This window comes from Sphaerodactylus townsendi, linkage group LG17 (assembly GCF_021028975.2).
Source record: "Sphaerodactylus townsendi isolate TG3544 linkage group LG17, MPM_Stown_v2.3, whole genome shotgun sequence".
Classification (NCBI taxonomy): Eukaryota; Metazoa; Chordata; class Lepidosauria; order Squamata; family Sphaerodactylidae; genus Sphaerodactylus; species Sphaerodactylus townsendi.
The window spans coordinates 5,863,090-5,883,383 of NC_059441.1; the positions used below are offsets into that span (position 1 = coordinate 5,863,090).

Below are 20,294 nucleotides of genomic sequence, written 5' to 3' on the forward strand. Positions count from 1 at the left end.
CATCTGGTAGGACTGGGTCTGAGAGAGACAAAAGTGTGGGGCTACAAGTGTAGCCCTCCTTGAGCAGCCTGGCAGGGGATCCACACAACATGCCCTGCAATGTCTGGGTGACTTCAACTTCCCTGACTTGGGTGACAAACTCATGTCCACCGGCTCAAAAGTTCCTGACCTGCGTGGCTGACAGCTTCATTCACCAAATGGTGGAGGAAGCCACGAGAGGCTCAGCCCTACTTGGCTCACTATTGACCAGCAGGCAAGAGACTGTCGATGGGGTTAAGGAAGGTGTGGTGGTGGGGACCTTAGGGGGAAGTGACCGAGTCCTCCTAGAAATCCTTTTACGGTGGGGCCCAAGGACGTCCAAAGCCACGCTTGTCTGTTAGAGTTTAGTGGGGCAGATTGCAATGAACCCCGAGGCACGATGCGAGTCATTGCGTGGGCAAGACTGCTGGAAGGGGGAGGGGGGCTCTCCTAAAACAAGAGCTCTCGCAAGCTCAAGGCATCGCTCTTCCAACAAGACGGAGACAAGGCAGGGGATCCAAGAAGCCGCTGTGGAGGAACAGAGAACTCCATGATGAGGTAAAGACAAACAAGGAAATGGTCAAGGAGTGGGGAGAGGGGCAAGCCGCTCAAGAAGAGAAGGTGTGGGTTGCTGGGCACTGTAGGTCAGCCCTCAGGGAGGGCAAAGTTCAGGGAGAGCTGGCAAGCTGACTGGGTGAAAATGGCAACTGACTGGGTGAAAATGGAGGCAACTGACTGGGTGAAAATGGAGAAATTCTGACAGAAATCAGGCAAACGCAGTAAGGCTCAATGCCTATTTTGCCTCAGTGTTTCCCCAGAAGAAGCAAACTGATGGGTTGTGGGCAAGGCGTGTCATCTGGACCGCTGACTGACATGGGCAGAGAGGATGCTGAGAAGCACTTGGCTTCTGAGAAGCTGTGACTCGCCCAAGGTCACCCAGCTGGCGTGTGTGGGAGTGCACATGCTAATCTGAATTCCCCAGACAAGCCTCCACAGCTCAAGTGACAGAGCGGGGAATCATACCTGGTTCTCCAGGTTAGAGGGCACCTGTTCTTAACCGCTACACCACGCTGGCTTTGCCCAGGGGCGGTGTGCATGTTGGGGGTGGCAGGGCCCAGACTTCCCAAGGGAGGCAGGATGCTGCCACGCCCCAGGCCACCAGCTGCTGGGCTTGCCAGGCTTGTCCGCCTCATCCCAGGGGAGGCCTCGGCTGCTGGGCATGCTGGGGTGGGGCAGGGGGCAGTTCAGGGCAGGTTAATGATTCATCTCGGTGCAGGTTAATTCAGCGATGGCTTCTGGGATGCAACCCTGCAGCGGAAGGAGGACGGGTTTGCTGAGGTTTCCTGTTCCTTCTTTGAGGCTGGCCACACGAGAGAGGAGGCCAGCAGAGGCGAAGGAGGCATGCAGGAGCAGCAGCAGCAGGTATGGCCGCAGAGCAAGCGGGGTCTCGGCCATGGAGGGGTCCCTGGTGGGGCGGGAGAAGCCAGCTCTCCCTCAAAGCGGTGCTACGATCCCTCTAGACAGGGGCAGAGAATCCTTGCACTGCACAGCTCCGGTGGTCTGCAGTGGGACAGCTGGATTCGAGATCATGAATGGGGTGGCCAGGTCTGCCCGGCCCCCCCGCAGGGCATCAGAGCAGAGGAATAGCTGCAGCCTGGGAAGGAGAGGGACGAGCTGTAATTCCAAGGGGTCCCCAGGGGCCACCTGGGAATTGGCATCCCTGGAGACCAACAAATATTCCAGGGGTACAGGCTTTGGAGAGTCAAAACTCCCTTCATCAGCGCTTTGATTCGCCAAAGCTCATGTTCCCCACCCCACCCCCATCTGGTTGGTTTCTAAAGTGCGACTGGATCCGGATCTCTCCGGAGGGAATCCAGCCCAGCCCAGCCCAGCCCTTCCTTACCGGCAGGAAGCCTGGCCCAGCTGCTCTCCCAAGGGAAGGAGGCAAAGAGTGGGGCAAATAACGCCAGGCCCCAAGGTGCTCTGCTGGACCTCTCTGGGGCTGGGCCCTCCGCTGCATTTCCATGGTGAGGCCTGCCCTCGGTAGCCCGGCTGGCTCGCAAACAGGGCAGCCCTGAGCCGCTGGGGGAAGGGGGTTGCTGGCTGCTTGCAGCTTCCTCCCCTTGCTCCTTTGGGGAACTGCTCCAGCCCCGTCCAGGAAATGCAAAGAGGAAGCCACGGCCAGGCTATGCAGGAGGATGGTTGGGGGGCCAGGAGTTCCCACGCAGAGGGCTCTTGGGGGTTCGCTGACAATGCTGGCTTTGCAGGGAAGAAGTGCAGCAGGGCCCGAGGGCCAGTCCCCCCCCGCCACGGGCTTCAGGCTGCAGCTGGGCTGCCCGGAGGGCCACAGCGCTCTGCTCCAGCTGCAAGAGGCCGAGCTCCGCCAGCTGGACGCCCTGAAGAAGTGGATGGGCCAGCGTGCCAAGAGCGACCGGGAGTATGCCGCCCAGCTGCACCAGATGTACTGCTTGGCCGAGAAGCAGGAGAGTGGCCGGCAGCCTGGCCCCAGCCACGTCAGCCAGGTGGGAGACCCCGGCCACCCAGCCCACTGCGTGTCCAGCCCCAGGGACAAGCACAGGGCGGCCCCACCTGGCTGCCCCCTCTGGTTTGGCACCAGCTCTCCCGCCCAGGAGGGCCTCTTTTGTTATCCTCAAGATAACTGCCTCGGGGGCATTTTGCCTGGGCCCCCTTCCCAGCTCCTCGCCTGACACCCCCGCCCCGCCCTCCCAGCTTCCCAGGCCTCACCTGACTGGTGAGCAGCCTGCCTCTCTCTCTCTCTGCTCCCAGAGCTGGTGGTCGCTGGTGACGCAGACGGAGGCCCTGAGCCAGCTCCTGCAGCAGCACGCGGAGGCCCTGGCCACGGGGCCTCTCCACAGGCTGGCTCTTCTCACCCGCGACAGGCAGCACCTGCGCCGGATTTACAGCGAGCAGTGGCAGCAGCTCAGCCAGGAGTTCACCCGGGTATGCCAGCCAGCCAGCCAGCCAGCCAGCCTTCCCTGCCCCCCTCCCCTGCCCCTCCCATCCCATCCCAGGCAGTGGGGTTGCCAGCCTCCAGGTGGAGCCTGCAGACCTCCTGCTTTTGCAAATGATCGCCAGAGATCCGTCTGCGTTGGGAGGGTCAGCCGTGTGCCCCTGTGAGTCCGGCTAAGGCTCCGGCCCCCCTCAAGCCCTGCCCTCCCCGGGGCCCCACCCCCATCTCCAGGTATTTCCCAACTGAGAGCTGGTAACCCTGGGCTCCAAGTGTGTGTGGGGGGGAGGGGGTGTCTGTCATGCAGAAGCTCCATTACTGTGGCTGCTGCACCTTTAATCGGCAGCCACCCAGTCCCCCCACCCACCCTTGTTCAAGGCTGTTCCCGCTGTCCCCCCACCCCGGCTTCTGCAGGCCACTCAGCAAGAGCCGGAGCGCCTGAAGGCCCAGTATTTGGCCCACATCCGGGAGAGCCTGCAGGCCAAGCGCAAGTTCCAGGAAGCCAGCAAAGGTGGGCGCGCTCAGAGTCTCCATAGCTGCCCTCGCCCTAGGTGGGGATTCCACTGGCGCCCCCGGGAAACCCCCGCCCGCGTTGCCTCGGTGGGTGGCCCTGCTGCGCCCGTGCTGCGGCCGGCTGTGATCCTCTCCTGGGCGGGTCTTGCAGAGAAGGAGCGCGAGAAGGCCAAAGACCGGTACGTGCGCAGCCTGTGGAAGCTCTACTCACTGCACAACCAGTACGTGCTGGCTCTCCGGGCGGCGGAGGTCCACCACGCCCACCACTTCCAGCAGATGCTGCCTGGGCTGCTCCAGTCTCTCTTCAGCCTGCAGCAGGAGATGGCTCACATCACGTAAGCGGGGCTGTGGTGGGCGGGGGCTGCCGGGCTCCGGGAGGGCTGAGGTGGGCTGGAGCTCTCTGTCTGTGCCAACAGCAAGGAGACGCTGCAGGAGTACGCCACCATCACAAGCCTGGTGCAAGAGGAAATGGTCTCTGTGCACCAAGCCATGGGCAGGGCCCTCGAGCGCCTCCAGCCAGCCATGGAATACAGCGGATTCACCCCCCAGTGCAGGTACGACAGCCTGCTGAGCAGGAGGCCCCTCAGACTCGGGCGGGGTGGGCAACCTCTCTCTGCCTGACTCTGGCCAACCTCCGCAGCTGCGAGGGGGAGCCCCCACCGGTGGTGGCCTTTGACAGAAGCCTCCTGGAGGACCTGGAGACGGAGGGCCTGCAGGCTGGGGAGCTCCAGCTGAACGAGCTGACCCTGGAGAGCGTGCAGCACACGTGCGTACGGAGGAGGGGCTCGCCACGCGCCTGACACGCGGTTGTGGTTGTGGTTGTGCAGGGCAGAGAGGCTGTGCCCAGGAAGGGCTTGGCCTGTGCGGTGAGGGGTCCCAGAGGGAGGCTGGCAATGTGGGGAAGGGGGGGACATTCAGCCCTCCTCCCCAGAAAGGGGGTAGATGTGCCAGCAAGGAGCCCTGGGCCACTGAGCCGAGGCCTGCAGCAGTCCGGCCTGTTGGGGACTGTGCAGGTTGCCTCGCAGCGCTGGGGGTCTCTGAGGCCCGGCTGTCTCTCCTGCAGCCTCACCTCAGTGGAAGAGGAGCTGGCCACAGCCGTCAGAAGCGCTCAGGACCTCCAGCAGCATGCCCAGACCCTGGGGAGTGAAGTCCAGAACAGCGAGTGTGTTGGAGGCTCTGCCGAGCGGTGAGGCTGTGGGGGGGGGGGGGGAGAGGGAGAGGGGCCGGCACAAAAGGAGGCCGGGTCAGAACCATCCCCACCCAGAGACCAGCGCAACCCACGACTTGTGGTGTGGCCGTAAGGGACATAGTCTCTGCTCTGCTGGTTTGGTCACATGCGGGAGCGGTCTGGACACCTAACTCAGTTTTCCTTGCCTCCCCACTGGATCTGGCTCTTTCCACCTGGGATGATTTGTGGAGGAGCGGAGCTGTGTCCGGCTGCCCCGTGGGTCCCCCGCCGGGTATCCCAATACGGGGGTGGTCTGCCTTTGGGAAGCTGCCGCCCTTGATTTTTTTGCCCTCCAGCTCCTAGGACAGGTGGCAAAGGAAGCCCCGCTCATTGCCTGCCCCCACCCCCCCGAGTGTGTTCCAAGTCCAGATTCAAAGCTGGACTTTCCACTAGACCAGCAAATTGGCCCTGAGTCGGGAGCGTCCGCAGCCTTCCCACCGGTTTGCGTGTTCTAGCCTTCTAATATTTGCCTTCTAATCTAATTGATAGGGAATCCCAGTTATGAACCCTAGTTTTTTCCTACGGCATTTGTACTGGGACATTGTGCAGCCTTCACACCTTGGTTTTTGGATTTGCAGAGTTCCTCCGTTTCCGAGATGAATCATTAAGAGACTTCCTGGGCTAATTTTTAATTCCAGAGGAACAGCTGTAAGAGTTGTGAGCTGGAAAAAATAAAGAAGAAGAGTTTGGATTTATATCCCCCCCCCCTTCTCTCCTGGAAGGAGACTCAAAGGGCTTACAAACTCCTTGCCCTTGCTCCCTCACAACAAACACCCTGTGAGGTGGGTGGGGCTGAGAGAGCTCCAAAGAACTGTGACTAGCCCAAGGTCACCCCGCTGGTGTGTGTGGGATTCTTAAAGACTAATGAGACTTTATTCTAGCAGAACGGTCTGGAGTCCACTTTGTCACATGCTGTGGAGTGGACCCTCGTCAAAAGAAAGGATCCCCCAGAGGCATAGTTGAAGAGCACTGCAGGGAATACGGACGTGCTGTGCAGACCACCCCCACAGGGATACAACCCCCCCCCCCCCGAGAATCTCCCTTCAATACTTACCTTGCATTGCTGTCTGTGTTGTGAGGGACCTGTTGTAATCCTCCCAAAGGAATGTTTAAAGTTGTGGGAGGGGTGGCATGCAAGGGAGGGGAGGGGGCCCGGCATCTGGACATGGCCCACCCACCCTAGCGGAGGGGAAGGAGAGGGAGGGGTGGCATGCAAGGGAAGGGGAGTGAGGGAGGGGAAGGAGTGAGGGGTGCCAGGCAAGAGAGGGGAGGGCGGGGAGGGCTGTGGAGAGCCGAGAGAATCCCACTGGGCCAGAGGCAGAAGGGAGGGGAAAGGAGTCGCTGTTGGGAAGGGGAGTGACTGAGGAATGGGAAAGAAGACAATCAATCGTTTCAGTCCCATGTGTGCCTGCACAGAAAACCATTCAATGAACAGCAGTTGCAGGTAAGTGCAACTTTTTTTGCATACACAAAGCGTCTCAGGGCAGGGCACCCCCCCCCCCCAAATTGTCACGCAACTCTGCAACACGCAGGACTGCCCAGCAGCTGCTTTGGTTTTGTCAGTGAGTGCCGGTAGTGGCTGACGGGGAGGGCTGTCTTCTCTCCGCCGCAGCCTCCTCCTCCTGGGGCAGCGCCAGGCCTTCCACGAAGCCCTGCACCAAGCCCAGCTGGCCCAGTGCGCTCAGGCCAAGCTCCAGGCCCAGAAGCAGGTGCTGCAGCACAAGCTGGACGAGCTGGGCTCCAGGGACCCCCCTCCTGCCCCGGCCCTGCAAGAGGACAGTCCGGCCCTGGACCCTGCGGTACGTCCACCCCGCCAGGGGTCTCCTGCTGCTCCCCCCTCGGAGCCCACATGGCGATTTGCTGCTGTGCTCGTCGAGAGAGGGGGCGTAAGCCTGGGACCCTGCAAGCCCCGTGGCCCTGCCTAGCATGTGGGAGCCGTGGCAAGCAGGTCCCCTCACCCCTCTGGCCTCTGTCCCCTCCCTCTCGGGCAGGAGCAGGAACGTTGCGGGAGCCGAAGGCCGGCTTTGGAGGCTCTGAAGCACCACATCTCCGGCATCTTCCGGCCACGCTTCTCAGTGAGTGCTCTTCCTCCCAGTACCGTGCTTCCTAGCCAGAAAGTGCTGAGTGCGAATGCTGTGAGCCATGCCCACTCTTTGCTTGTGATTGGGTGGGGGCAGAGAGTGCCTGGAGTCACAAGATGCCCTCCCTCCTGGCCACCTTTGTCGTGTCTCCCCTTGAAAAGAGGGCCACGTTCCCACATCTTGCCTGGTTCCCCCCTCTCTTTCTCTCCTCAGCTGCCACCCTTAACGCCCACCCTGCCAGAAGTACAAAAGCCCCTCAGCCAGCAAGCCTGGTACCACGGCGCCGCCCCCCGCGTGGAGATGCAGCGGCTGCTGCAGGCTGATGGAGACTTCCTGGTGCGGGAAAGCCAAGGCAAGCAGGAGTCCGTCCTGTCGGTGCTGTGGGACGGCCAGCCCCGGCACTTCATCGTCCAGGCGATGGAGGTGAGCGAGGACTGATCGGGGCGGGTGGGGGTGCCAGGGGAACGAAAGACAGTGGCTGTGGCAGTTCAGTTGGAAACAAAGGGCATAGGGCCTCTTGTTCTGCTCTTGGAATGCGAGAGTTCGCCCCAAATGGGTATTGCCAAATCAGTAATACTGGTTTTTCATAGAATCATAGAAGGTTCAATTGGGAAAGTCAAGCCACCCTCCAAAAGTATAGTACAAGCAGTGGTGGGATCCAAAAATTTTAGTAACAGGTTCCCATGGTGGTGGGATTCAAACTGTGGCGTAGCGCCAATGGGGCTGGGCAGGGCACGACGGGGGCATGGCTGGGCATTCCGGGGGCGGGGCATTCCTGGGCGGGGCTGTGGCAAGGACACAGCCGCTGCGCCGGTCCTTGGGTGGGAAACGAATGCACGCAGGCGCAGGCTGCCACGTACGCCGGTGCACCTCCTGCTAGACTGCTTCAAATTCTGCGCGCTACTGCTGAGAGGAGGGGCGTAACGAAGGCAAAAATCAGGTGGCAAAATCACCCATTAGTAACCCCCTCTCGGCACACACAAATAATTTGTAACCTACTCTCGGGAACCTGTGAGAACCTGCTGGATCCCACCTCTGCCATCAAGTGCAACCCCCTGCAATGCAGGAACACAAGATCAGAGCACTTCTGACAGATGGCCATCCAACCTCTCTTTAAAAACCTCCAAAGAAGGAGACTTCACCACACTCTGAGGCAGAGACGTACCTAGGCAAACTGGACCCCTGGCCAAAACCTGAGTTTGATGCCCCCCCCCATGGGCAGCTACCCTCCCCCACCCTGACCAAACAATGATTTTTTTCCACCAGGTCATTTCAAAGTCACCATCACATTATAGAACATCCCCCAACTCACAAATCTGAACACAGCAATGGGCCATGCCACACAGCAGAAATAATTTTTGGAAAACATTTTCAAAATGCTTTCAAAATGTTTTATTACTGCTATGAAAACATTTTATGGTGTTGTATCCAGTCCCCTCAATTGGGGGAGACAGCATCACTTTCAATGTTATTTAAACTGGGGACCCCAGATTCTCTCTTTAAGGTGGATTTAAAAGGAGAATCTGGGCTCCCTAGTTTAAACAAGTGATGCTGGAATCCACCCCCAAACAGCATCATTTTCAATGGTGTTTAAACTAGGGAGCCCAGGTATGTTGACGGGGTGCAGAGCTGTGAGTGATGAGGACGGCTGCTGCTTCAGTCCTGCACTCTCGTTGGGGCAGGGACTCTGGCTAAAGATCCGGCTTTCTAGGTTAGTTGAGACCCCCGTGGCAACATTTCTTTCCTATGAGTTATTTATAGTCTGCATTTCCCACTGAGACTAAAGGCAGATTACAGAGTGTCAGTCAATGTGATCAACAGGGTGGGACATGATGCAACTGACAGCGTCGCAGGGCTGGGATTGCAGAGGCCTGGTGCCAAGCAGAAATGCGAACAGAATGGAGACAAAAGCATAAATATTGGAATTGGGATTTTAATATATATACCGCCCTCCCCCGAAGGGCTCAGGGAGGTGTACAACATAATAAAATAAACAATAACATAACAATACAATAGGACTGATCATAGTAACAACAGCATTAACAGTCTGACAATAAACCCTAACGATAGTCCAATATCAGGTTAATATGACACACTGCATTTTTTGAAAATTAGATCCTACTTACTGCAGCAGACGGTACAAACGACACCCAGTACACAATGCATAACCCATTATTGTTGTTGTTGTTGTTGTTGTTGTTGTTATTATTATTATTATTAATTAGATTCCCCCCCTGCCCATTTCCACGGCCCCAGCTGCAGATTGCTGATCCCGCAAGGAAGTTCAGGAATCCCCACGAGGAGCCTCTGTCGGTGGCCTCAACATCGGGGCCGGCAGCACAAGTGGGGCAAACTGGTTGCTGCACCTCCCTTCTCTGCTGTGTTTCTCCCCAGAACCAGTATCGGCTGGAGGGCGAAGCGTTCCCCACAATCCCCCTGTTGGTTGACCACTTCCTGAAGTCTAAGCAGCCCGTCACAAAGAAGAGCGGCGTCCTCTTGGTCAAGCCCATTGCCAGGGTAGGGGGTTCCTTCCTGCCTTGGGGGCTGGGGAGGCCTCGGGAGGGAGGGAACGTATAGCTGAATGGCTGCTCTTGCTTCAGGACAAATGGGTGCTGGACCATGAGGAGGTGCTGCTTGGGGAGCGCATAGGGCAGGTGAGTGACCCTCAAATGGGGGGAGGGGGAGGAGGAGGAGGAGGAGGAGGGCTGGGACGGGGTGGGGGTGGCTTTGCCTCCAAGGAGTTCCGGGCTTCTGGGGTGTTGCTCTCAGTTCCCCCTTCTGTCCGAGTCCTGCAGTGGCAATAGAGTGTCCTTGAGCAAATGACTGCGTTGCTCTTGGTTGTCCCTGCGTTCAGTGGGTAAGCAGAGAGCCACAGCACCGCCACGTGGTACCTTGTGGTCTCTGGGCTGGGTGTGAGAAGGGCCGGCAGCCCAGGATCTCGGATGTGGCAGGAGCCCCAAAGCAAAGCACCCTCCCTGCCGGCAAGCAGAGCTCCGGTGGCCAGTGGACCAAGTTGGAACCCCTGGCCTGCGTTGAGTCCTGAGCCCCGAGCCCTGGGCAAGTTGCATTGGGTGACCTTGCTGCTCTGCCGCCTTCCCATAGCGCCGCTTGTCCGGCTGTGCCTGGAGAGTTCCAGACCACGTTCCAGAAGAGGTTCTCCAAGGAGGGTTCGGCCACCCACTCAGGGCGGGTGTGAGGGTTGCCCCCAGGGAGGTCGTGCCCTGCCATCTGTGGGTCGAGCCGACAGCCGAGCCTTTCTTCCTGCAGGGCCACTTTGGGGAGGTGTTCAGTGGGCGCCTGCTTTGTGACAACAGGCCGGTGGCTGTGAAGACCTGTCGCGAGACTCTCCCGCCAGAGCTGAAGGCCAAATTCCTGCAGGAGGCCAGGTGTGTGTGGGCAAAGCCCCGAACGGCTGGGCTTGCTTTGCTAGGGAGGGGACTCATTGGGAGTGTTCCAACAAACGTTAAAGTGCAAACAGTGAAATAAAGTGCAAAAATCAACTGTGCAATACTCTCATACAATTCTATACGATATAGCACATAAATTACAATAGCAGCTCTTGGGTGTCGTCTTTAAACAGTCCTCTTAAATTGTATGAGAGTATTGCACAGTTGATTTTTGCACTTTATTTCGCTGTTTGCACTTTAATGTTTGTTGGAACACTGATAATAATAATAAGCGGTTGATGCAGCGCGTTTGTTTCTGTAGTGATTGTGCACGTTGCATCCATTGAGAGATTGACTCATTGGGAGTCCCATCGTCTGATTCTGGAGGGGAGCCTGCCCAGGGAGGCAGGGGCGGGGTCTGGCGGGGCGGGGTCAAGAAGCTCCATGGGTCACTGTTGTGTTGCCTCTTGAAAGGAGAAATTTATTTATTTATTTATTTAGATTTTAGATTTCTAGGCCGCCTCTTCCCCGGAGGGCTCGAGGCGGCTTAACAACATGGCTGTTATCAACAGCAACTCAAACAACATAACTTAAACATTAAAACTCCGGCAGCAGTTACATATAGTTTAAACAATCCAAACAATTCAAACAGTTTAAAACAGTTCAAACAGGTGCCCCTTCCTAAGGCTAAAAGCAAGGAAAAAGATAAAAGAAGAAAGGGAGGGAACAGGTGGGCCCAGATGGAGTTACGGCAGGCCCGACCAAGATGACAAAGATGGAAATCGGCAGAGTTTCAGTGGGGGGGCAGTAGAACCGCGGCCAGCCTCTCCAAAGGCCCGGTGGAATAATTCTGTCTTACAGGCCCTGCGGAACTCGCCAAGATCCCGCAGGGCCCGGACTGATGGAGGTAGGGCATTCCACCAGGCAGGGGCCAGAGCCGTAAAGGCCCTGGCCCGGGTCGAGGCCAGCCGCATCATCGAGGCCAGCCGGGTCGAGGCCAGCCGCATCAAATGTTGAAGGCAGGCCTGGAGCAACGCCTCCCTGTCTTCCCTGGGGAAACGGCTGGTGCAGGCTGCAATGGCGGGTCTTGGACTGCCAACGTGTGCCCTTGGAATGACTGTGGACCCCCAGCGCAGATGGAGCACAGACAACCCGCCCCCGCCCGCTGCATCTGGACAGTGAGCCCTTTGTTGCCCCTGCTTCTGGCAGCTTTCAAAGCAGAGAAGCTTCGCTAGTGGGAGACAAAACTCATTGCAGGCCTGATTCAGCCCCGCCCTTGTGCCTCCTCTCGCTCTCCCTGCAGGATCCTGAAGCAGTACGATCACCCCAACATTGTCCGACTGATTGGCGTCTGCACCCAGAAGCACCCCATTTACATTGTCATGGAGCTGGTTCAGGGTAAGTCCGGCCCCTCGGCTGCCTCCGCAGCTCCGCTTCGGTGCTCCTGACTCAACACTCGAGATGGAAATACGCAAAAGCTGGTTTGGGGGAGGAGGCTCAGCAGGCGTCCAGGTCGGGGCCATTCATCCCCCTGGTTCCCTGCGCAGTCCTCCTCTTTCAGAGACCAGCCCCTACGCATCTGCCCGGGTTGCCAAACTCCAGGTGGAGCCTGGAGAGCTCCCAGAAGGACCCCTGGCGTCCAAACTGCTGAGGGAATGGCTGCTTCGGAGGGTAGGCCGTGTGGCCTTATTGTGCCCTTGCTGAGGCCCCTCTCCTCCCCCAGGCCCCACCCTCAACATCTCCAGGTATTCCTCAACTCAGGTTTGGCAGTCCCAAGCGTCCTGCAGAGAGCCACACCTGGGTGCTGCTGCTCAGACTGGCCGGGAGGGGCTGGCACTTCCCCTGCACAGAGCACACCCAAGAAGTGGCCCTTTCCTTGTACTGAAGTCCCTTGGCGGGCAGATGTTATGGACTACAGTTCCCATCATCCCCTGCCAGCATGATGCTGGCGGCGATGTCAGGCTCCCCAAGAGCTGCCTTGACATCCACCTAACATCTGGCCACCTGAAACTGAGCAACATCTGTGCTCTAGATCCATGGTGGCGAACCTTTGGCACTCCAGATGTTGTGGACTACAATTCCCATCAGCCCCTGCCAGCATGGCCAATTGGCATGCATGGCAGGGAGACTGATGGGAATCAGTATGAATCCATAACTTATCTGGAGGGCCACGAATTTGACACCTGTGCTCTAGATAGAGAAATAAACGCCCAGTTCAGTACAGAAAGAAGCGGGAAGAAGTGCTGACGATGGGCTTTTGCCAGATGAACGGATTACCAGATTTTGCTAGACGAACAGCCCAGTCCTGAGGCAGCGGCCAGCATAACAGCAGGACCTCTGTTCGGAAACAGCTGGCAGGCATCTGGAGGTACCTGCCACGCGGCCACATGGGCGGAGACACCTCCAGAGTCCCAACTAACTGTGCCATTGTGGTCAAGTGATGTTATACTGGAGCAGCTCAGCTGAGATTGGGGGGGGGGGCGGGGCAGGGGGGCCATAACCAAGTAGCAGCAGCAACAGCAGTAGCAGGAGGAGGATTCCCAGCCTTCGACACACCCACGGTGTGTGGGGTGCAGCTAGCTGCCTGCCCATGCCAATTTGATTCTTTATTTGGCCCTGCTCAGCTGATGTAGTTCCCTGCTGATCTTTCAGTATGTCTAATCATGCTTTAAATTTTCCCTTTGATTTCTATACTGGCCTTCTGGTGATATCCGTGCTTACAATCATCGGTTTAGTTGCCTGAAATGTCTTTGTAATGAACAAATTGTTGTCTTTACAAGCTTCTATGAGTTGGAATCCTGGTTCATTTTGTACTCCTAGCCCAAATCTGCCTACAAACATTTGATTCCGTTTTGTTTCCTACTTTTGCGTTCCAGCCGCCTGTGATTATCATCACATCTTGTTCAGGAGTGATCAGTTTTTTCCTCAACACTTGCATAAAAGCTTTCAATTTTTTTGTCAGCAGCATCTATAGTTGAGACGTAACTTGAATGATTGTTGATAATCTTTCCCTGAGGCCTGATAGATATTATTCAGTCAGACTCTACATTACAGCCCCTGCTACTTATGCTACATCTCGCCTCAGTATTAGAGTAACTCATTTTCTTTTGTTTTTGTCATTCTCTGAGTAAAACACTTCATAATTTGCTGACTGAAGATGTCCTAATCTGGTCCACTTTAGTTAACCCACTCGTAGGATTGAAATATTTAAACATTCAATTTCTTGTTTTACAATTTCAAACTTTCCTTGATTCCTGCTTCTCACGTTCCACATGGTTTTTATTCAATAGACCCCATCTGACTGACCTCTAACAACTGTAATGAGAGACAGGAATTTGATGTGAGGTATTAGGAAATTTTAAGTATGGGAAAAAAATTGGGTTTGTAAATTATAGAGGTTTGATCAGTAGGCATGAAGAAACCCCATAGGACTTGTGATGTACTTTTGGTATTTTCATAATTATCATCTTCAAGGTGTTGCTGTTGACCTTTAAGAAGAAGAAGAAGAAGAAGAGTTTGGATTTATATCCCCCCTTTCTCTCCTGCAGGAGACTCAAAGGGGCTTACAATCTCTTTGCCCTTCCCCCCTCACAACAAACACCCTGTGAGGTAGATGGGGCTGAGAGAGCTCCGAGAAGCTGTGACTAGCCCAAGGTCGACCCAGCTGGCGTGTGTGGGAGTGCACAGGCTAATCTGAATTCCCCAGATAAGCCTCCACAGCTCAGGTGCAGAGCAGGGAATCAAACCTGGTTCCTCCAGATTAGATACACGAGCTCTTAACCTCCTATGCCACTGCTGCTCCAGGCCATGTAAGGCCTTACGTGGCCTGGGACCCTCGTATCTTCAAGACCACATCACCCCATATGTCCCTACACGGCCTCTCCGCTCGGCGGAGGCCAATCTATTGGTGGTCCCTGGCCCCTCGATGATACGGCTGGCCTCCACGTGGGCCAGGGCCTTTACGGCTCTGGCCCCAGCCTGGCGCGGCAGCTCTTCCCTGCAAGCTGTCCAGGCCCTGCGGAGACCTTAGCCGGAAGTTCCGCCCAGGACCTGTAAAGGCGAAGAGTTGTTCCCACCTGGGCCTTTGGAGGGACCAGCCGCTGAAGGTGCCCCCCCACTTTTTTGGCTCTTAATATCTAGGCTCTTTCCACCTAATGGGACTCGCCGCTCCCTCCCTCCTGAGGAGGATTTAAAATTAGGGTTTGTTGGACGCCTCTTGTTATTTTTACTGCTGTTTTTTAAAAGGTTTTAATTATATTTATACTTGTATTGAGATTTTATGTTGTGCACCGCCCGGAGCCCCTCGGGGATGGGGCGGTATAAAAGTCTAAATAATAAATAAAAATAAATAAATAAATTATGCCAACTAACACATCATTCTTCCAGATTGGGCCTCCGACCCTTTCTTCTGCATGCTGAATCACCACCTTCCTCACAGCCCCAAGGGGGGGGGGGGTTGCTGCTATGCCAAGAGGGCACTCAGTCCTCCCAACTTTTTCCACAGGAGGGGACTTCCTCAGCTTCCTGCGGAATGAGGGGCCCCAGCTGAAAGTGCGGGAGCTGCTCCAGATGATGCAGAATGCTGCGTTGGGGATGAAGTATCTGGCCAGCAAGGGCTGCATCCACCGGTGAGTCCCTCGTCCCTCCCCTCCCCCACCAGCCGTGTTGAGTCCCCTCCTTAGTGGAGTTGGAAGAGACCCCAAGGGCCGTCAGGTCCCACCCCCTGCCATGCAGGAACACACAATCAAAGCACTCCAGAGAAGGAGCATAAGCATAAGCATTTTTATTGTCATTGTGCACGCACAACGAAATTTACAGCAGCATTCCTCGATGCTCACAATTTCAGACTCATACATCATCCTCACTTTCCCCTTCCTCCACCCATCCCTACACAGCCCCAAACACACATCAGCCTTACGAAGCCGCGGAGTTCAGCATGCCTCAGCCACACAGCTCTAGAGTAGAAGCTGTCTCCTAAGCCTCTTTGTCCTAGTTTTGATAGACCTGTATGCGTCTGGCCGGATGGTCACAGTTCAAAAAGAGAGTGTGCTTTCGGATAAGAGGCAGGGTCCCCTCAGAATATTTTGGGCTTTCTTTAGGCAAGGGGAATTATAGAGTTCTTCCAAGGAGGGGAGAGGGCAGCCGATAATCCTCTGTGCAGGAGTGATCACCCTTTGGAGCGCCTTCCTATCTGCCACTGTGCAACTGGAGAACCATACACAGAGGCAGTAGGTTAAGACACTCTCTATAGCACAGCGGTAAAAGGACACCAGGAGTTTTCCATTCAGTTGTTGTTTTCCTTAAAAGTCTCAGATAGTACAGTCTTTGCTGTGCTATCTGTACAGACTCCACCACTCTCCAAGGCAGTGAATTCCACTGTCAGACAGCCCTGACGGTCAGAAAGTCCTTCCTGATGTTTAGGTGGAATCTCTTTTCTGGCACCTTGAATCCATTCCTCCATCCTCCCAGTCTCTGAGTCAGCAGAAAACAAGCTTGCTCCTGTTGCGGCTTCCCTTCCAGCCACATTTTGCCGTCTTTGACTCAGCAGGCTCACAAATGATCTGTCAAAGGTCTGCAGACAATGCCAGGCCAGGCCAGGCCTTGGGGAGCTTGGGTGCTTTAGAGACCGGGCCCCAGGCAAACTGATGGCTCTGTCCCCACAAACTCTTTTCCTAATTTCCTAATCATAACAACTCCTATGAGGTAGGCTGTGCAGCCTGAGAATCGCACAACTCCAAGCCAGTGCACGCGGGTATTAAGCATGTAAATGTATCACAAATGCACCCCCCAGCAAAACATTTTACCAAACAAATTTCAGCATCTTTCTCACAATACTAGAACCAGGGGGGCATTCATTCCCAAACTGGGCATCACTTTCAATGGTGAAGAATTAGGACTAATACCAGGGAGCTCAGATTCTTCTCTTTACAATCTACCTGAAAGGTGTTTTAGAATCTGGGGTCCCCGGTTAAAATTGGAAGTGATGCTGTTTGGAGGTGGATTCTCCCCTACCCTGAAACAGCATCACTTTTGAGGGTTGAAAGGACGAATTTATGGAGATAAAATAGCAGATCTCTGGCTGGAATCTTGGCAAATCCTCCTTGATCTTCTGAGATTGCAAACTGTCCTTAGCAGACCAAGGTGCTCAAATATGAACAAATGCGAATGCAAGGTATTTGGGCTTTTGACTGAAACGCGGAAAAAAACACTGCATGTGAGCTCCAAATGGGGGCACCCGGGGAGCATAGGGTACCCCTCGCAGTAGGCAGGAACGCTTTACTAGATGCGCTTTAGAGACCCTGCATGTGAGGCTCCGAGATCAGCTGAAGAGGCACTTGTTCTTATGTTCTAGAGAGGAGGCTGGGTTGGGCGTTCAGGCGGATCTGAGGACGGCAGGAAGGAAGCTATTCTTATGTGAGTTTTCTGCAGGGAAAATGATTTCATGGAAATCTGTGTCTGCACAGAATGAATTGCGTGCACCAAGTGGACAGGGTGGTGTTACTACTGACAAGTTTTAGTCCAGGACCAAGGGACAGATCTGAGCCGCAGCTGCGATCTAGGCGTTTCCTGCCACTGCGCAGCTTGTGTGCGTCTCCCCCTCGCATCAGCCTGGTTAGCGCCCGTGGGTCCGCTTCCTCCTAGGGACCTGGCAGCACGGAACTGTCTGGTGACCGAGAACAACACCCTCAAGATCAGTGACTTTGGGATGTCCCGACAAGAGAAGGACGGCATTTACTCCTCCACGGGTGGCATGAAGCAGATCCCTGTGAAGTGGACGGCGCCTGAAGCCCTTAGTTACGGTAGCCCTCTCTGTGTCCTCCCCCCAACCCTTGCTCAAGACACGTTCTACGGGGAGGGGGCAGCCTCGGGGTGCTCAAGGGCTGGGCATCCTAGCTTGGCCTGGTCTCTCCCCGTGACCCTTTCATGCCTCTGGGGCCCAAGGGGGCATCGTGCAGCCCGGCCACCTCCCACCCAAGGCTCCAGCCAGGGTCACACCACCATTGTGTCTCCTCACCAGGCCGGTACTCCTCAGAAAGCGACGTGTGGAGCTTCGGGATCCTGCTTTGGGAAGCCTTCAGCCTGGGCGCGACTCCTTACCCCAATATGAGCAACCAACAGGCCCGCGAGGGGGTGGAGAAGGGTAAGCAGCGGAAGCAGGCAGGGTCTGCACGCAGGGGGCTTTCTCGGGGTAGGAAGGTCGGCGGTGCCAGAGGCCTCCTGGGCAAAGGAGCAGCAGTGGCGTAGGTGGTTAACAGTTTGTGTATCTAATCTGGAGGAACTGGGTTTGATTCCCAGCTCTGCTGCCTGAGCTGTGGAGGCTTCTCTGGGGAATTCAGATTAGCCTGTACACTCCCACACACACCAGCTGGGTGACCTTGGGCTAGTCACAGTTCTTCGGAGCTCTCTCAGCCCCACCCACCTCACAGGGTGTTTGTTGTGAGGGGGGAAGGGCAAGGAGATTGTCAGCCCCTTTGAGTCTCCTGCAGGAGAGAAAGGGGGGATATAAATCCAAACTCCTCCTCCTCCTCCTCTTCTTCTTCTTCTTCCTCTTCTTCTTCTTCTAGGAATGCGGATGAGTGCCCCCAATCAGTGCCCGGAGGAGGTCTACCAGCTGATGCGGAGGTGCTGGGAATACTACCCCCAGGACCGGCCAACATTTAGCACCCTCTTCCAGGAACTGGTGGCCCTTCAGAAGAGGCTGCCCTGAGGGCGTTTGCCCCAACCCCCTCTTGGGCACCCTTTCCACATACTCTGGCCACCATCTTCCTTTACTTGGCTTTTCGCCCCGTTGGCCACGAAGACGGGTTTCCACACGTGCCGCTTGTTCCCAAGAAGGGAAGCCTTCCTCTCCGACTCGGGGGACGGGTTTCTCGGAAGATCCTGGACCGTCCCTTTTCTAAACAGACCAGATATGGACGTCATTTTGTTGGCTTTATTTTATTAGAGCTGGAAGGGACCACTTGGGTCATCTAGACCAACCCCACTGCCAATGCAGGAGCTACAGTGTCCTTGACAATTTTAAAAGACTTTCAGAAACCTGCACACACAAGACCCACAACTGTGCGAACGAGGCCTGTGTGACCGAGGTGGTGTCAGACTCCCAATAAACGCTCTGGTTGGTCAAAGTATTTTACTGGCAGACTTCAGGGTACAGTAAAGAGGACGACTCTGAGTGAAAGCGCGCCGAGCAATTGATAATGTGCCCCAGGTTCCCCACCCTCGCATGGGAACACAGCAGCACATCACAGCACAACAGAGTCCAGACATCAGGCCCGTCCCAGCAGACGACCCTCAAGGCCGGACCGTTAGGCAGCAGAGCACCTGCAAAAGCGGAAGCAATTCTGGGCATGTCCCCCTCTGGGCCAGGCAAGCCAATGCGTTTGACAGGTGGCCCCTTCCATAGTGCAGCTCTAACCACTACACCATGTTGGCTGTCCTTATTGATTCTGGTTAAGAACATAAGAACATAAGAACAAGCCAGCTGGATCAGAGCAGAGTCCATCTAGTCCAGCACTCTGCTCCTCGCAGTGGCCCACCAGGTGCCTTTGGGAGCTCACGTGCAGGAGGTGAAAGCAATGGCCTTCTGTGGCTGCTCCCCCCGATCACCTGGTCTGCTCAGGCATTTGCAATCTGAGATCAAGGAGGATCAAGATTGGTAGCCATAAATCGACTTCTCCATAAATCTGTCCAAGCCCCTTTTAAAGCTATCCAGGTTAGTGGCAGTCACTACCTCCTGTGGCAGCATATTCCAAACACCAATCACACGTTGCGTGAAGAAGTGTTTCCTTTTAATAGTCCTAATTCTCCCCCCCAGCATTTTCAATGGATGCCCCCTGGTTCTAGTATTGTGGGCAGCCTTCTTGCATTCTCAATAGTTTACATCTGCCTTTGCTGGGGAATTTTACCTGAGAGGCAAGCATGGCCCCATATCTTTCTACTACATCCAGAAACAAGCAACACCCCCCCCACCCCAATTCAAAAGAACCCAGCAGTTGCAACTGACTATAGACGACAGACCCCCTCCCACTCCACACACTCAGATTGGCATCTCTGTAGAGGCCTATGTGACCCCCCCCCCCCCAATCTGCCTTCAGACCAAGGAAAGGAAACATGGGGGCCGCCAGCAGCGGGAGCTGGATGGATTGAGGGCCTCTTGCCTCAAAAAGCTGGGTGGAACTTGAACCCGGCACTGCTGGAGCCGCCAGGGCACACGAGGATCTGGCCTCCCAGCCGGAGGAGTTTCCCTTTATTTTTCCCTGAGTGTGTGACAGCCAGCCTGGAGGACCGTTCTGGCGACCTGGCCGGCTGGCACGTTCTTCTGTGTCGTGGGCCTGGTTGGAAGCAAAGGTACCATTGGTGGTTCTGCCTTCTGCAGAGCACCTGCCAGCTTGGTCCCCCCCCCTCCTCCCCCCCAAAGGGCCTGCTTCGAGGTATCTGTCACTTCACTTCCTAGGCCTGGGCCAGTCTCAGCAGCAGCTGGGGGGCCAAGGAAGGCTGCCCACTGGCTGTGTGGTGACTTGGCTGGAGAAGGGGCAGAAGTGGGGGGGGGGGTCCCCAGGGGCAGGCAGGGCCACTTCCTCCTGGCTGGCCACCTGGTCCCACCTGATGGGCTCATGGGGTGAACGTGGCTCTCTCTGCTCTGGTGCCGGCTGGAGTGTCCCCGTCCCCACCGCCTCCTGGATCGCCTGCTTTGAGGAAATGAGGGGAGGGGGGCGTTTGGTCTCTGCTTGGTGCTGCGGGGGCCTGCTGTCTAGTAGCAGCCTGCTCTTCATAGTGGCCTCCTGGTCGCGCCACCGGCTCCTGTCGCACGATGCGGAGGATGCGGTTGATGCCCGGGGCTGCCCACTGGGCCGCTCCGCGTGAATCGGGGCGCGTGAGAGGCGGCGGCGCAGCTGTGCTGCTGCTGTGGCCGGATGCGGAGGAGGCCCCTCTGGCCGCCCGGGGGTCTTGCCTCCGGCGTGAGCTTCCCTCCGCGCCCCCCCCCCCGCTGGCCACCTCGCCCAAGGGGGCGCCCCCTGCAAAGGGGCAAGCCGAGCTCAGCCTCGCAAGCCCCCGGGCCAGAAAGGGAGCGAGCGGGGCTACCGCCCGGGCCTCAGGCG

General features: G+C 56.3%; 1 protein-coding gene across 1 annotated transcript; it reads left to right on the forward strand.

Moving 5' to 3' along the window:
• Positions 1 to 1,306: 1,306 nt before the first annotated feature.
• Positions 1,307 to 18,320, forward strand: FES (FES proto-oncogene, tyrosine kinase). Its single transcript, XM_048482100.1, has 19 exons — positions 1,307 to 1,763; positions 2,167 to 2,540; positions 2,806 to 2,979; positions 3,401 to 3,497; positions 3,651 to 3,834; positions 3,916 to 4,053; positions 4,140 to 4,265; positions 4,563 to 4,685; positions 6,340 to 6,526; positions 6,719 to 6,802; positions 7,022 to 7,231; positions 9,203 to 9,325; positions 9,409 to 9,462; positions 10,076 to 10,194; positions 11,498 to 11,592; positions 14,699 to 14,822; positions 16,837 to 16,994; positions 17,213 to 17,335; positions 17,760 to 18,320. The coding sequence occupies exons 1-19, from the start codon at positions 1,307 to 1,309 to the stop codon at positions 17,900 to 17,902; spliced, it is 3,093 nt and encodes a 1,030-aa protein (XP_048338057.1). The 3' UTR covers positions 17,903 to 18,320.
• The last annotated feature ends 1,974 nt before the right edge of the window (positions 18,321 to 20,294 follow it).

Coding starts and splice junctions, on each gene's coding strand:
- FES (XM_048482100.1), top strand. CDS start 1,307: ATGGCTTCTGGGATGCAACCCTGCAGCGGAAGGAGGACGGGTTTGCTG. Junction 4,686..6,339: donor GTTGGAGGCTCTGCCGAGCG/GTGAGGCTGTGG, acceptor TCTCCGCCGCAG/CCTCCTCCTCCTGGGGCAGC. Junction 17,336..17,759: donor CCGCGAGGGGGTGGAGAAGG/GTAAGCAGCGGA, acceptor TTCTTCTTCTAG/GAATGCGGATGAGTGCCCCC.